General features: G+C 41.8%; 1 protein-coding gene across 2 annotated transcripts; it reads right to left on the reverse strand.

Annotated features, from left to right (window-relative positions):
* Positions 1-564: 564 nt before the first annotated feature.
* Positions 565-2,497, reverse strand: TKTL2 (transketolase like 2). 2 transcript variants are annotated; one of them, XM_064489433.1, is made up of 2 exons: positions 2,257-2,496; positions 607-2,142 (listed from the first exon to the last, which is right to left on the reverse strand). In XM_064489433.1, exons 1-2 carry the CDS (start codon positions 2,479-2,481, stop codon positions 607-609), a joined length of 1,761 nt encoding a protein of 586 aa, XP_064345503.1. In that variant the 5' UTR covers positions 2,482-2,496. The 2 variants fall into 2 exon arrangements, with proteins under 2 accessions (XP_010984672.3, XP_064345503.1); XM_010986370.3 differs by having other exon boundaries at positions 565-2,497.
* Between the last annotated feature and the right edge of the window lie 12,756 nt (positions 2,498-15,253).

The following is a 15,253-nucleotide window of genomic DNA, read 5'->3' on the forward strand; positions in this document are numbered from 1 at the left end:
ATTTCACTGCAAGTACATCAGCAGAGATTTTATCGCTGCCCTTCAGTCTCTAAACTGCAGGAGAGATGAAGGCAAACTTCGGAGGAAATTCCAAGGCAACTGAAGTCAAACATTATCCCAGAAGCTGCAGGGAGGATGGCATTACATGAAAGCTCACACTCACTTCTAAACCTAGGCTTCCGAAGTCTACAATTAAATTCACATCTTCTTTCCATCCAAAGAAATTACACACATTTAAGAAACTGTTACCCCTACGTTGATTTCAGCCTAGTCAATGATTTGCAGTCTTAGCAGGAAACTTCCCTTAGGTGGTTGTTTTGTTTACTATTCTGCAACTGAAAATATTATCACTTACTTTAATAATTCAAAAGTGATAGTGACATTTGTATACATACTCACAGCTTAAGAGAAAGATCGTTGACTTGAATTTCTGAATTAGGAATGAAGAAAGGTGTTACATGGCTTTGTTGAAAAAAACCAACAAACTAAGGCACAACGGGAAAGATAGAAATGACAGCTTTGTAACAACAATCATGAAAGTAACAGAAACATACCGGTGTTTTAAGGCTCATGCCAACAGACGGACTTTTAAAGAAATCGCCTATTTTAGTTCATTAAAGTATTTTTCACAGACGCTATGATGTGTCTAGCGCTGATTCCAAACGTATCTAACAATTCACTAGGTTTCTCACTTGGAGGCACTGCGGACACTGCCAGCTGATGAACGTGGATGCCGGGCTCCCCCGAGACAGCCGCGCATACAGCTTCCCCAATGCCCCCTTCTTGGCAGTGCTCCTCCACCGTGATAACCCAGCCACCTGTGGCTTTTGCTTTGGAGATAATGGTGGCAGCATCCAGGGGTTTAATGGTAAACGGGTCAATGACACAGACAGAAATACCTTGTTGAGAAAGAGCATCAGCGGCCACTAAGGCTTCATGCAGGGTAACTCCAGCGCCAATAACTGTGACTTTGTCATTACTGCTGTGGCGGACAACCTTGGCCTGTCCGATCTCAAAATTTTCTCCTGGGGTATAAATAACTGCGGTGTCTTGTCCGCTGGTTCGAATGAAGCACATTCCTTTGGTATTGGCAGCCAGATAAATAGCATGCTCTGTTGAGACCGCATCGCTCGGATAGAAAACAGTGCAATTGGGAATGCTTCTGAACATGGCTAGATCGTCGAGGGCCATCTGGGAGGGTCCATCCGCAACCACCGACAGCCCGCAGTGGGAACCAATGAGATTGATGTTGGTTCGAGAGATGGCTCCCATCCGGATCTGATCGAATGCTCGGGTCAAAAAGGCAGCTAAGGTAGTAACGAAGGCGATGGTTCGACCACGTGTGGCACAGCCCAGCGCCACACTTACCATGTTTTGTTCTGCAGTGAAACACTCAATAAAACGCTCGGGGTGTTCTTTCTTGAATATCTCACAAAAGGTGTTCTTTGGATCACCATCCAGGACAATAACTCTCCCATTTGCACGGCCCAGTTTAGCCAGAGCCAAACCATATGCTTTCTGAGTCGCTATCTTGTCGCCCACTTTATAATCAGGCAGAGAGCTCATCTTTATATTTGTGATGCTGATCTGAGGGGAACCTTCAACAGGGGGGTTTGGAATGAGATTCCGATTGGTCTGGATCTGACTCTCAATGAGTCTGATGACTTCCTCTGCTCTTTCTTTTGTCATTGGCTTTCCATGCCAATTTTCTGCATCCTCAACGTTTGGAATCCCCCGGCCCTTGAAGGTCTTCGCAACTATGGTAGTGGGCTTGTTCTTCACTTGAGCTGCTTGGCAAAACACGTGGCACAACGCCTCCACATCGTGGCCATCCACTAAGTAAGTGTTCCACCCAAAGGCCTCGCAGCGACTCCGATAGGCGTCTGTGCAGTGCTTCAGGGGCGTGACGCCACTTTGTCCCAGGCGGTTCACGTCGAAGACTGCCACAAGATTGTCCAAACTGTAGTGGGAAGCAAAGGCCAACGCTTCCCAGACAGAGCCTTCCGAAGATTCGCCGTCGCCCATGAGGCAGAACACGCGGTAGCCGGCCTTGTCCAGGTACTTGCCGGTATAAGCCATGCCGCACGCGGCCCCCAACCCCTGCCCCAGTGACCCTGTCGCCACATCGACAAACGGCAGTCTGGGGGTGGGATGCCCCTCCAGGTCACAGTGGATTGTCCTCAAGTTCAGCAGGTCGGGTTCGTCGACGCCGCCCGCCTCCACCCAGGCGGCGTAGAGGAGTGGCGCTGCGTGGCCCTTGGAGAGGATGAATCTGTCGTTGTCGGGGTGCTGCGGCTCCGTCTGCCTGTACCTCATCGTGTGGAAGAAGAGCACCGACACGATCTCGGCGGCGCTGCAGCACGACGTGGGGTGGCCGGAGCCGGAGGCACACGTGGCCCTGATGGAATGGATGCGCAGGCGGTTGGCCAGGTCCTGCAGCACCTGCACGATGCCGGCGTCCGGCGGGCCGTTGTCGGCCATGGCGGCGCCCGCCCTGCTTCCTGCGGAGCAAACGGTCGTGCCTGGCGGTCCCGTCACGTGACAGCGCGCCCCGCCCCCGCCTCCTGGTAAACGAACTCGAGCTCGCGGCTGGCGTCATGTGACTGTGCACCTTAGCCCCGCCTCCCTGAGGAAAGAAGCGGGACGGTGCTGTCACGTGACAGCACCCTGGCCCCGCCTCCTTGAGGAAGTTCGGCAGTCCTGCCACGTGACAGCGCGCAGGGAAACTGCTCTCCAGACAGAGGGGTGCGCGAGGTCCCTGCCCCGCCCCACCGCTCCCGTCCGGTGAGTGGATGTTTAATGTTTAGTCACTTGCATGCTCAACACTATTATTAAATATCTTTATACCTTTCCTCCTGCTGTAAATTCAAAAGGGGACCCTGGTCGGCCCGTGTGTTTGGGAAGCTGTGTGTTGAGGTCGTGCTGTCTTTTCCTGCCTTGATGGTCGGCCGAGACATCGTTTCTGTTCCGCTGTAAAGCGTTAACGGGAGTGATCCAGAGTCACCTTCAGTCTAACCCATACGGGAACATTATGTCAATGAGACTTTCTAGAGCAGCTGAAAATTCTGACTCTGATTTATAGACAGAAATGTGATTACTCATTTGACCAAAAGTTCCAGGAAGGTCAAATCTAAAACCACTGAGTGGCAGGGTGTCTAGAACTGCAATTTCCCCAGTGTACCCTAAAATATTGTCACTAGTAGTAGATTTTAAAAACTTAATTTACTGGCTTTTTTTTTTTTTTTAATAAAACTAAACTTGTACCATTGAGCACTTTTAGCAGCAAAGGGTTATAGCTTATCAAAAACACCAGAAACACAATGACAGTAATATATCCACTTCCATGCTGCTGCGATAAATAGCTTGATTCTTGAGCAATAATGCTTAGCACTGACTTCACATTAAAGTCATCACACTGGAAGCAAAAAATAAAAATGCCTGGACTCCACCCCCAGACAAGCCAAATTTAAATCTAAGGGGCTAGAGTCTGGGATGCTGTATTTTAATTCACCTGTTGATTCTGTGTAAGGAAAATTAAATGAAGTTGGTCTTTGCTAAGAGAGCTCTAAAATGGAGCAGGAGGCCATTGAGGAAGTGATTTGACCACTTATTGTCTTAAGGCCGGCATCCAGAACATCTGCCCAATGTTCCAGAAATCAAGATGCTTATTGGACCCTCACCCTGAATAACTCTTGACAGCCCAGCCCTTAAGGACAAATGCCTCCTTCTTGCACCAGTGTCAATCATGATCCTTGCCAGCTGACTTTAATAACCTTGTGGCTTTTACCCTTGTAAGGCCCTCTTTCTCTCCCCTGAAGACTTTTGGTTTTACCCAAATCTGTGTTTCTGGAGTTGCAATTCCTAAGACCCCAAATAAAGCTCTTTGTTTTTGGCTGTCCTGATACTTTATTGTTTGACAATTCTGATGTTTAGTCAAAGTTAAGAGCCAGTAATCTTCAGACAGACTGAGGTCAGTGGTTCCCAAATTGGTTGTACTTTAAAATCATCTGAGGAATTAAAAAAAATGAATCTCATGTCCACTCCAAAGCAATTAAATCATAATTTCTGGGTGATGGATCAAGGCATATGTAATCTTGAAAATTCTCCAGATAGTTTCAATTTTTAATCAGGTTATAAACAACTAACTCAGGGAGTCTTGCCACTTTTTATATATCTGTTACATTGTATCTCAGAAAAAAATTTGAAATATTATTTGCCATTTAAACTGTTTCTACCATTTTTATTTTTAAGAATATATTTAGAATAAACCATAATGATCTGACACTGACAAGATTTTAAGACTTGCTGAAGGAATGTTAGAGTTGGAAAAATCCTTCAGAGGTCATCTTGTATTATTCCACATGCCTTTTGCAAATTAATGCTTGCTTATCTTTTTAGACAAATAAAGGAAGAGAAAATAAAGACATACTTAAGTAGGACTGGGAGGAAAGATGGGAATTAGAGATAAAAATATTCACAGCATCATAATAACAAACTACGAGGGGCTGACAGGAAAGCACTTAATATAAATGTAGGTAACTCACTATTATTTTGGCTGACAAGAGCTCTAGTAAATCCAAACAATTGGTAAACATGATAATATTAAAACGATCTGTGAGGCAGTGTTCATCTGAAAGAAAAATGGGAGAAATAAGAACTACTTAATATTTCTTTTAAAGTTCCCAAATTCTTCCATTCATTTAAAGTATTGCACAACTATCTCCCAAAGTATTAAGCAGAAAGTTTTTAACATTAGTAAAGGTCAATTTTGTTAAGAACAGAATGCAGTCTTGGAAATTTAATACCCTAGATAATGAGTGTGAATTTCCGTATGTTGTGTGAGACTGTGGATTTTTTTTTTTTTACGACCTAGAAAATAGTGTTTTGCAAATTATCTGTAAAATATTTTAAAGTGTTCTGAGATTTTTTTTTTAGAGGAGGGAATGGAAATTTATGTATAAATTATTAATATTTCTGGTAGGCATTTTTAGTCTTTTAAAATATTTTTAAATATTTAAATTGAAAATAACCATGTAAGTATAAAGTATGCATCATTTGATAATGCAGATCACCCAATGAAGCTGTGAACACAAGTTAGTCAAATAAATCAAAGCCACGATATCACATTCTATTTTCCGCTTTTAGAAGAGGCTGTTACTGACAAGAGGCCAGCCCACAGTTTTTAAGCCAACATGCCAAAAATTCAGCTGTCTTGGAGAAAAGTCCATTACTCATTTTAGAAGTCATTTTGGAAGACAGTCCAACATTGTCTGCAAATAGGAGGAAATTATTCATTTATTAATTTTGTTTTATCCACATAAAAAAAGGATTAGCAAACCTAGGTACCTACCGGATCAGGGAGTTACCATGAGTAAAGGAATGCAGGGCTGGAGGGACCTAGACAAACTGGAGAATACAAGCCCACCTGAAGGCATTCAAAACTGAAAAACTTGTGAACATTTCATTGGAGAAAATGTATCTTCAGACTGCCAGTTTTTACCCCTGATTTAAGGTCTGTTATAAATAAACACATACATCCATAAGCACATATTTTGTTTTACCTTTGTTTAAATTTTTCACTATAATTTTTTCTCACTATATGAAAAAATACTTTTTGTAGTGTGTACTTCAAGTGAAAAGAAAACCTAACAGGATCACTAATACAAATAGCTACGGAAGGGAAAGTAAAAATAGCCAGAAGTGGTCCATGGGACTTCTGGGGAAATAGCTTCTAATTTTTTAAGAATTAAATGCTGGACATCGCTTGGAAGAGGTGCTGTATTTTAGTTCATTAAATCTCTTTTAAAGAGTATTGGACTTCATTTGAGCAGACAGCTTGGTGCTTTAAAAATGTTTAAGTTCATTAAGACAGATGCAAAGTGTGCTTCACTCTGTGTTAATACAAAACCATAATCGTCGGGTCTCCACCGATGGCCCCGAGTGTTGAGCAAGGACCCTCCACTGTGGTCAGCTTTCAGATGTGTGGGTCAGCCCTGTGGGAGCTGGGGACTGTTTGGTTTACTGCCGGCAGGTTGTTTGCCTGCCCTGCTCTGTGTAAGGTAGCCTTCTCTGCAGGGCTGTCCAGGCAGAGCCTCAGGAAGGAGGAGGATGTGGTTTACCTTGTTTGTTTTCTTGTTTGGGGTCACAGTCCTGTGCTGCCTGTTTTCCAGTGTATGAACATTGCTGTTGCTTTGTGTAGTGTGTCTACGTTTGCGGGTGTTTATGGCTACAGGGTAAGTCTCATTCTAACTATTCTATCATAGCTTCAGAACATGTATTTTTTTTTTTTTTTGAGGGGGAAGGTAATTTGGTTTACTTTTATTTATTTTTAGAGGAGGTACTGGGGATTGAACCCAGGACCTTGTGTATGCTAAGCATGCGCTCTACCACTTAAGCTATGCCCTCCCTGCAGAACAGCATTGATTTTTAATTGAAGTATAGTTGATTTACAAAGTTGTGTTAGTTTCTGGTGTACAGATTCAGTCATACATATATGTGTGTGTGTATATGTGTATATATATATATATATACACACACATATATATATACACATGATGACAAATGCCCTTTGGTTCCAGGTGTGATACCAGGGCAGAGACACAAACACTACTCTCAGCTAGTAACCAGGGAAGTCGTCATTGAAGCGGTGAGCTTTGACCCAGGATTTGGAGCATGGGTATGATTTTGGTGAGTGTAAATATGACAGAAGGTCAAGACCACAGTTCTGAGAGCAGAGAGAGGGAGTTTCTGATCTGATGGGAAGGGAAGATTCATGCTGAGAACAGTCGGGGGGGAAAGCAGGAAGTCAGATTTTGAAAAGGGCTTGAAACAGAGCCAAGTGAGTTGTTTTTGCGTTTTGTTTTGTTCTTTTGCTTTTGGGTTGAGGATGAAGTGCTGTGGAAAGATTTGCATCATCTGACTGTCCTGACCACGGCCGTGTTGGGGAAAATTGTCCCCATGGTGTTGGGAGAGAGAAAATGGACATGGGGAAGGTGAGACTTGGCAGTGGTGGCCGAGTGAGGTGGTCAGGACTTCACCAGGGTGTTCTCTGTGCTGTTACCGCCACAAAGAATGCGGTCCTGAGACTGTCCCGGGAGGCGCATAGGCAGTGCCAGTCCTCCAGTGCATCCTGGGCCAGGCGAGTGAAACTCTGACTTCAGAAACACTGATGGAAAACTCCTGTGTCTGAAAAGCTGTGGCTGAGAACTTCGCTGTTTGCTACACGTGTGGTACAAAAGTGTAGCAGGAAATTAGAAGACCATTTGTGAATCATAAACACGGATTACGAGAGGGAAAATCACATTGCCAGAAGCAATTAGAGTGACGGTTTCCTTTGGGACTTCTTTGTGTTCCAATTATGTACGTTCTTTCTTTCAGATCAGTTGCCAAATGTTCTGTTTAAATTTTCTGTCCGGTTAATTTAGCGTGTAATGGAGATTATAAAGTGAATGAAATTCACCTGTGACTCCAGAAATTATATATGTATATATGTGTATGTGTATATAGATCTGGACATTAAATATGATGCTGGCAAGCAGAATTATCTGCCAAGATGGAGAACAAGAAGGGGGGAAAGCAGCAGACCTGCTTGGGGAATGTTTGCTAGGTCTGTGAGGACAGAGGACAATGCACAGCGGCGTGGGGGTCAGGTCGGTGCGGGGGTCCAAAACAGCACTAAGGGACTATCTCAGCTCTGGAGGCTGGAGGGCCCCATCAAGGTGACAGCAGGGTTGCCCTGAGGGCGGTGAGGGCTGGATCCAGGCCAGGTCTCTCCCCTTGGCCGTCTTCTTCCTGCGGCCCCTTCCCTCTGTACGTGTCTCAGGGCCTCAAGTTCCCCTGTCTATAAGGATACCAGTTATTTTGGACTAGGGCCCACCTTAACGACCTCCTTTTCATCTGACTGCTTCTGGAAACACTATCTCTCAGCAAGGTCACACTCTGAGGTAGGGGTCAGGACTCCAAGACATCTTCTGGGTGGGGGTCGGGGGGAAGGGACACAGTTCAAACTGTAACACCCGTCTTATTGTAGTATGAGTCCAATATTCACATGGTGTCCTCCCTCACGCACATCCATGTCCAAATTTCTTCTTTTAATCAGGACACTAGTCATACTGGATTAGGGCCCCACCTTGAGTGATGACCTCGTCTTAATGAACCACATCTGCAATGACCCTGTTTGCAAATAAAGTCACATTCTAAGGTGCTGTGGGGTAGCACGTGCACACTAGCACTGTAAGCAATCACCGGCCCTTATATTTTTGTTTGCATCAACACATCTCTAATGACACCATCAGCTTTGACCAATTTAATCATCAAATCCAGCTTTTCTCTATTTCCTTTTTTTTTAATTGGAAAAGTTTTAAGATAGATTGCTGTAAAAAGTTGCAACACTAGAGAAGAACAGAGTGAAAGGTTATTTTCCGAGCTTCCCCCGCTCAGTCCTGATCTCGTAAACTATTAACAGTTGATTGTCATGCTTCCTGATGTTTTCTGTGCTGTCTTTTTTCTGCATTTTGTTCCAGGTGGGATTTATTATGCACCCTGTCTTATGACTCACTTTTTCTACTTAACAAGTCCAGAACATTTCCCACATAGGTACCTGCAGATTTTAAAAAAATTCTTTTTTGAAATAGCCGAAAATAATGATAATAGATCAGATAGTGTAGTGAGCTCAAGGATGTGGCCACCAGATGGCACTGGCGCAACGTGAGCTTTACCCGGGAGCCATGGACAGATCTGCACGGGGCGGGGAAAGTCGCTCAGTGCTGGTACCTTCCAAAGGTGATGGTGGTGGAGCCATTGTCCTGAAGGGGGGACAGGGGATCAGAGAAGAGTTTGGAGAGGGACTAGGGGTCTAGGTGGCATCAATCAGCAGCATGGGGGAGACTCTGGAACAGAGAACTCTGAAGAGACACAGTGGCTTGGTGTCTTTAACAGCCCCAGGGTTGACCGCACCTATGGCTGGCAGATGAAGGGTGATGCTTCACAGGGTATGCAAAGCGGGGAAACTCTAAATGGCTAAACATCTGCCCTTTGGAGCTATATTTCAAAAGATTGGATTGTGAAAATGTAAGTTTGGCACCAATCAGGCTTTTAAGCTGCTGGGTCCAAGCCTGCTGCGAAGAAATAAACAAGATACAGCTTTATACGGGACCACCTTTAATTCATTTGTGTAACAACTAGCTCCCTATGGAAAGACGTTCAAAATTTTTTCCATGGCAAAATATTGTCCCAGATAGAGCAAAAGAAAAATTACGAACCAACTTACATCATCTATGACAAAAAAGCTAATTATATTAATGTAATCAGGAGTCCTAACAATAAGTAGGATAAAATGGTAGAGGAGCACTGGCCCTCCCAAGTCAACCCTGGAAAATGACAGAAGCCAGAAGGAACTGGCGGTTAGAAGTCAGATTACAACTGAGAAGATGGGGACGGGTGGGAGGAGGGCGTCTGTGGCAGCTGGGGGAGCATCTGGAGAGGGTGCGACTTGACCTCGGCTCTCTCTTACTTCACCTTAGGAATGAGGAGCATCTGGCCTCCCCACATTGTGAGGCGCTAGCAGAGGGCACGGAGCCCAGCTGAGTCAGGAGAGATGAAACCTGGCGGAGGGTGACTGGTGCCTGGGATGCTCATGTCCCCTGCTCTCCTGTCAGCAGGGTTTCTGTGGTCCTGGAATCTCTCCTCTGAGCTTTGATCCTCCTTGTTCTCAAACGTTCCAAGAAGGACAGAGTTGACGGTGTGACTCTCAGCGCTTCCCCAGTAACATTACAGGACAAGAGAGCTGACTCCATCAGCAAAATACAATGCTACAAGTTCAAGGAAAATACAACTCCTCAAAGGTATATTTTAAAAAAATTTAAAAGATAATAAAATGGAACAACACAGGCCACATTAAGCAGATTTATTGCAGATGAACCAGTAATTTTAAATGAGCACTATATATTCAGAAGAGTTGAAGGATATGGTAATAAAGCAAAGGGGTACAGAATTATTTTAGAAAACAAGTGATATAGGGATGAGATTAAAAATAAGAGTTAAAATGAAGATGGCACAAGATGGACTATCTAGCAGGACGATTACATCAAAGGACCACAGGGTAAACTAGCAGATCAAATTAGGAACTCTCCAAGGGGCATCAGAAATTAATAAAGAGAAAATATAAAAGATGTGCTAAAAGATCAGGAGAACAGATGATCAATATCCAGATAATGCAAATCCCCCGTGGGGAGTGAGTGGCCAAGACATGTAAGGAGATACCAATACCCAGACAACACTGCAGTAAAGCTGCAGAAAAGCAAAGGCAACAGAAATTATGAAAAGATTCCACACAAAAAGTAAACCACCCACAAAGGAAAAACATTAGACCAACATGAGACATCTCAACAGTAATAGTGGATTCAAGAGATGGTGGAGTACAGACCATGTTCAATATCTTGTAGTAAACTATAATGGAAAGGAATATGAAAAGGAATATATGTATGTTCATGTATGACTGAAACATGATGCTGTACACCAGAAATTGACACACTGTAAACTGACTATATGTCAACTAAAAATATAAAAAGACAATAGAGTAATATATTTGTGCTTAAAATTTTTTTAACACTTCTTGCTGTTAAGTTTAGCCTACAAACATAATGGTGCATAAAACATAAATGTGACACATCAAGAAGAATTATAAAATAAAAATAGCAAGGTAACCACCACTCAGGTTAGGAGTATCACTGGCCACTTATAAAAGTATTTGTAAAAAAAATGTAGTTCATTTTGCCTGTTTTTGAACTTTATAAATGAATTTTATAAATGAAATTATACTGCATAAATCCTTTGGTCTGTTACTTATTTTATATTGTGATTTAAAATTTATTTATGTTTACCATAACTGTAGTTCATTAATTTCTTTGCTATATAGAATTTATCACAATTTTTCTGTGTTTTGTTAATGAAAAATTAGGTTTTTTTTTTTCTGGTTTGGGTTATTACAAACAATACTGTTAGGGAAGTTTTTGTATATGTATCCTGAGAGGTATGTGTTGGAAGTTACTAGGGTACAGGTCTGGGAATAACACTGCTGGTTAGAAGATGTACACATTTCAACTTTCCAGATAATCCCAAAGTGGTTAAACAAAAAGCTTGCTCTTTGAGGACAGGAATAAGACAGTGATACCTACTGTCACTAGTACCAATCCATATTATTATCATATTAAGGGAGTACTGTTCTATTCTTATTTACATGTATTTATAAAATCTAAAAAAATCTGAGTTTGTTATTTTAACATGGGAAGATAGTTGAGTAAGCACTTTTTAAGGTGATGATGGAACTATTCAAGCTTTCTATTCCTCTGTGTCAGTTTTGATCAGTTATACTTTTTCTAAGACTTTTCCATATTATTTAAGTTTATTTGGTCATAATATCCTCTTATGCATGCATAACCTGAAATGGTGTCACCTGTTCCAATTCTGATACTAGTTAATTGGGTCTTCTCTAATTTTTTCAAGGGATCCTGCAAGAATGTATCAATTTATCATTCTTTAAAAGGAGCCAAAGTTCTACCTTCCTGTTCTTATTTGTGTGTGTGTGTGTGTGTGTGTGTGTGTGTGTGTATATATATATATATATTTGATTTCAATAATTTCTGCTGTTCATTCTCTTCCACCTTCTGTTTTGAATTTCTCTTGTTCTCTTCTAGCCTCTTGGTGTGGATTAGCTCATTAACAGTCAGCCTTTCTCCTTTAACATAAATACTTCAGCTCTAATACTTACACTAGGGGAGCGAATTGCTGCTCGTTTATCATAGCTCACAAACTTGGATATATGGTATTTTTGTCCTCATTCAGCCTCTAATATTTTCTAATTTCCACATCATTTCTTCTTTAACTCATGACTTACTTGAAAGTATAATTCTTAATTTCTGAAGCTATGGGAATTATCAAGCTATCTTCTTCTTGTTGACTTCTGGTTTCATTGTACGGTGGCTAAAGAACACATTCTGTAGGATTTCAGTTCTTTCAAATTTGTTTGAATTTGCTTTCTGGCCCAATAGAGGATCATTTTTAGTAACTATTCCATATGTGTTTGAAAACACATGTATGCTTGCAAGCCCCTGAAGCAGCATTCTAAATAGATCATGAGGTCGGATTGGTGGTCTAGTCTTCCAAATCACTGAATATTTCATCAGCTTGCTCTGTTGTAATGGAGCAAGACATTCTGGGGCCTTCCTGGGACAGACCCCTCCCTCCACCATGCCCTCTGCCTGTCTCTTGTCTGTAGAAAAACTGTAGCCAAAGAATAAAATTTAATCAGAGAGAAAATGCAGAAATAAGGGAAAACAAATAAGACAAATAATAATAGTTTAGCCATTAAACAAAGTCATGAACCTTTAGTTCCTCTTCAAGGGCCATAGATCATATTCTGAGTCACATCCCTTGAGCTGTTTTGCAGAGATGAAACCCCCACCAGGTGGATGAAGTTAACTACATGATGACCAGGCTGGAGCCATGACAGAAGCTGCTCCATCTTACACAATTCCGAGAACTGGCCTTGAGGAAATGGGAACAAACTGACCCTGGAACTGAAGATTCACTGTACTGAAAGCAATCAAGATGACACTGATCAGACCACCACATGACCAATTTCAAGATGATTGTCGAAGCTGACGGTGCTGTTCTGCATGCAGCCCCCTCCCTCTGCCTATTCACCCCTGAAACTCCTCTTTAAAAATTCTTGCCCCCAATCAGCAAAGGGGAGTTGATTTGTTGGGACATGAGTCCATCTTCTCCTCAGGTTTGCAGGCTTCCTCAATACAGCTAACTTTCCATTTACCCAACATTTGTCTCTCAGTATTGGATTCTTGAGCAACAAGCAGTAACACTATTAATTACTAAAAAAGGTTATTTTTAACTAAGACAGTTTATTTTCTACTATTATTTGAAATTGTATCAGTTTTTCCACTATATATTTGGAGGTATATTACTAGGTGAATATAAATATATCATTTAAAATGGAAACTTTTTATCTTTACAAAGTTAACTCTTCAAGCTACCATAATACTTTTCGACTTCATCCATTTTGTATAACAATGTGTCTACGCTATCATTCTTTCAGTTAGTATGTGATTAGCATACCTCTTTCCATCTTTGACTTTTAATTTTTCTATCTCTTTATATTTTAGATATATTTCAATAAACATAACGGAGTTGTATATTTTAAATCCAGTGTAAAATATTCATTTTTAAATTAAGGGCAGTTAGAGGGGGAGGGTATAGCTCAAAAGGAAGAGTGCCTGCTTAGCATGCACACGGTCCTGGGTTCAACCCCCAGTGCCTCCTCTAAAAATAAGTCTAATTACCTCCCCACCCCTGCCAAAATAAAAAAAAATTGAATAATACAATAATAAACAAATAATAAAATATAAATAAATGAATAGAGGGCAGTTACATGGATTTAAATCTACCACATTTTTGTTTTTATTTCCCCAGCAGTCCTATGTTTTTCATTTTTATTTCATTGCTTTGAATTATCTGAAATTTTTTATCATTCCACTTTTCTCTATTTGTTTGTATCTTATTCAAAGTCATACTTTGTTTCTATTCGTTTTGTGGTTACCCAAGAAATTACACAATGTATTCTTATTATATCAATATCTAATGTTAAAACTTAACACTTGCACACACACACACACATCTCAATATATTTGTTAAAGCTCAGGGAAATATCTCTAAAGATGTCTCCCAACTATCTGCAGTGGTTTCTGGGTGGCAGGGATGCAGGGCTCTGCATCCTGACTCTGCTTGTCACTGTGGTGCATGTACACATTAAATTATGACCATATATTGATCATCACCATTGTATTTTTACTTTGTAGAAACTCATTTTACATTTTTACATTTACAGTGTATTTGAACATAGTGCCTTGCCCATAATCAGTATTATTTAGGGGTTAAATCTGAATGGGGAACATATAAAATCTTTCAAATCCAAATTAAAATGAAAAAAAATTCAGGATATATCACTCTTTGGATTACTGGCAATTTGAAGTTAAGAAAGAGGTAGAAGCAGGTGGGGATTTTGTAATCAGAAGTGCACTTGGTAACAGCTGAAGTAGCCAGGATGCCAATTTAATGCTTACTGGATTTGCAGTAACAGAACTCAGGAAGATTACTTGCACCGGGCCAGACTTGGGGACTGCAGGGTGGGTGTAAGTTGGCTTCTCAGGAAAATGGTTAGAGGAAGAAGTAGGGTGTGAACAATAGGGATTCACTGGACTCCTCAACAGAGTAACATCTCCAGAGTACATATTTCAAGGTTGACCTTCATTGTGCAGCTTCACACAGAACGCACTGTGTGAAAATGCCTTGCCCCTAGATTCAGGGATCTTGTGGTCACCCATTCTGGTTTACAGTTTAATCTAGTTTTAATGGCTACATGTGTTGATTAAGTACATGTACCTGCACACACATACGTAGGCACTCCCAGCTTCACCCTGCCTGTAGCTTCTTCCCGTGCCAGGTTTTCTCCTTTCATTCAGGTGACGAGATTCTCTTTGACCAAACTGTACTCAGGTTCCCCTGAACTCTTTTCAACTAGGCCTGGAATTTTGGATTTCCTGTTCTTGTTTATATTGTCCAATTTTAGCAAGAAAGTCAGTTTAGCCGGACTCCCCAACTCACATCGGGTTAACCTCCTTTATCTGTAACTCATCAGGCTCCTGATCAGCCACCATCTTCCAGGTGATGTCGATCACACCCGCCTGCCTGCTTCCAGGCTGTTAGGATGGTTTAGCCAGAATGTCCCCCTTACCCCGGCTGTTTCCTCTTACTAATTTTCCATCCACCAACCTCCACCCTGCTCCTTGGCTGTAAATTTCCACCTGTCCACACTATAGTAAGAGTTGAACCCCTATCTCTTCCCCACCGCGGTGATCCTTATGCATACGGAGGCGCCCCTGGAATGAAGTCAGCCTGACCTTTCCTTACCAAGTGTCTTGAATAATTTATTTGGCTTTAACATAGGTCTCTGCTCAGTTTTTATTTTCAAAAGAGTACTTCAGAGGCCCCTACGTGTAGACAGTATTAATTGTTGTTTTTTCCATTCACACGTCGCACTGTAATTTGAGCTGAGGGAGGGGCAGGGATATGGTGGTCATATTCCCAACGCCTGGCACGCAGCAGGCATTCATTCAACATCTGCTGAACGAATGTGCTGTCCACGGAATCCTAACAAGTGTAGACGTAACAAAGACTCACACAT

Source organism: Camelus dromedarius, chromosome 1 (assembly GCF_036321535.1).
Source record: "Camelus dromedarius isolate mCamDro1 chromosome 1, mCamDro1.pat, whole genome shotgun sequence".
NCBI classification, from domain to species: domain Eukaryota; kingdom Metazoa; phylum Chordata; class Mammalia; order Artiodactyla; family Camelidae; genus Camelus; species Camelus dromedarius.

What these genes read in the sequence shown, in the direction of transcription:
- TKTL2 (XM_010986370.3), bottom strand. Translation starts at nt 2,481, where the DNA reads ATGGCCGACAACGGCCCGCCGGACGCCGGCATCGTGCAGGTGCTGCAG.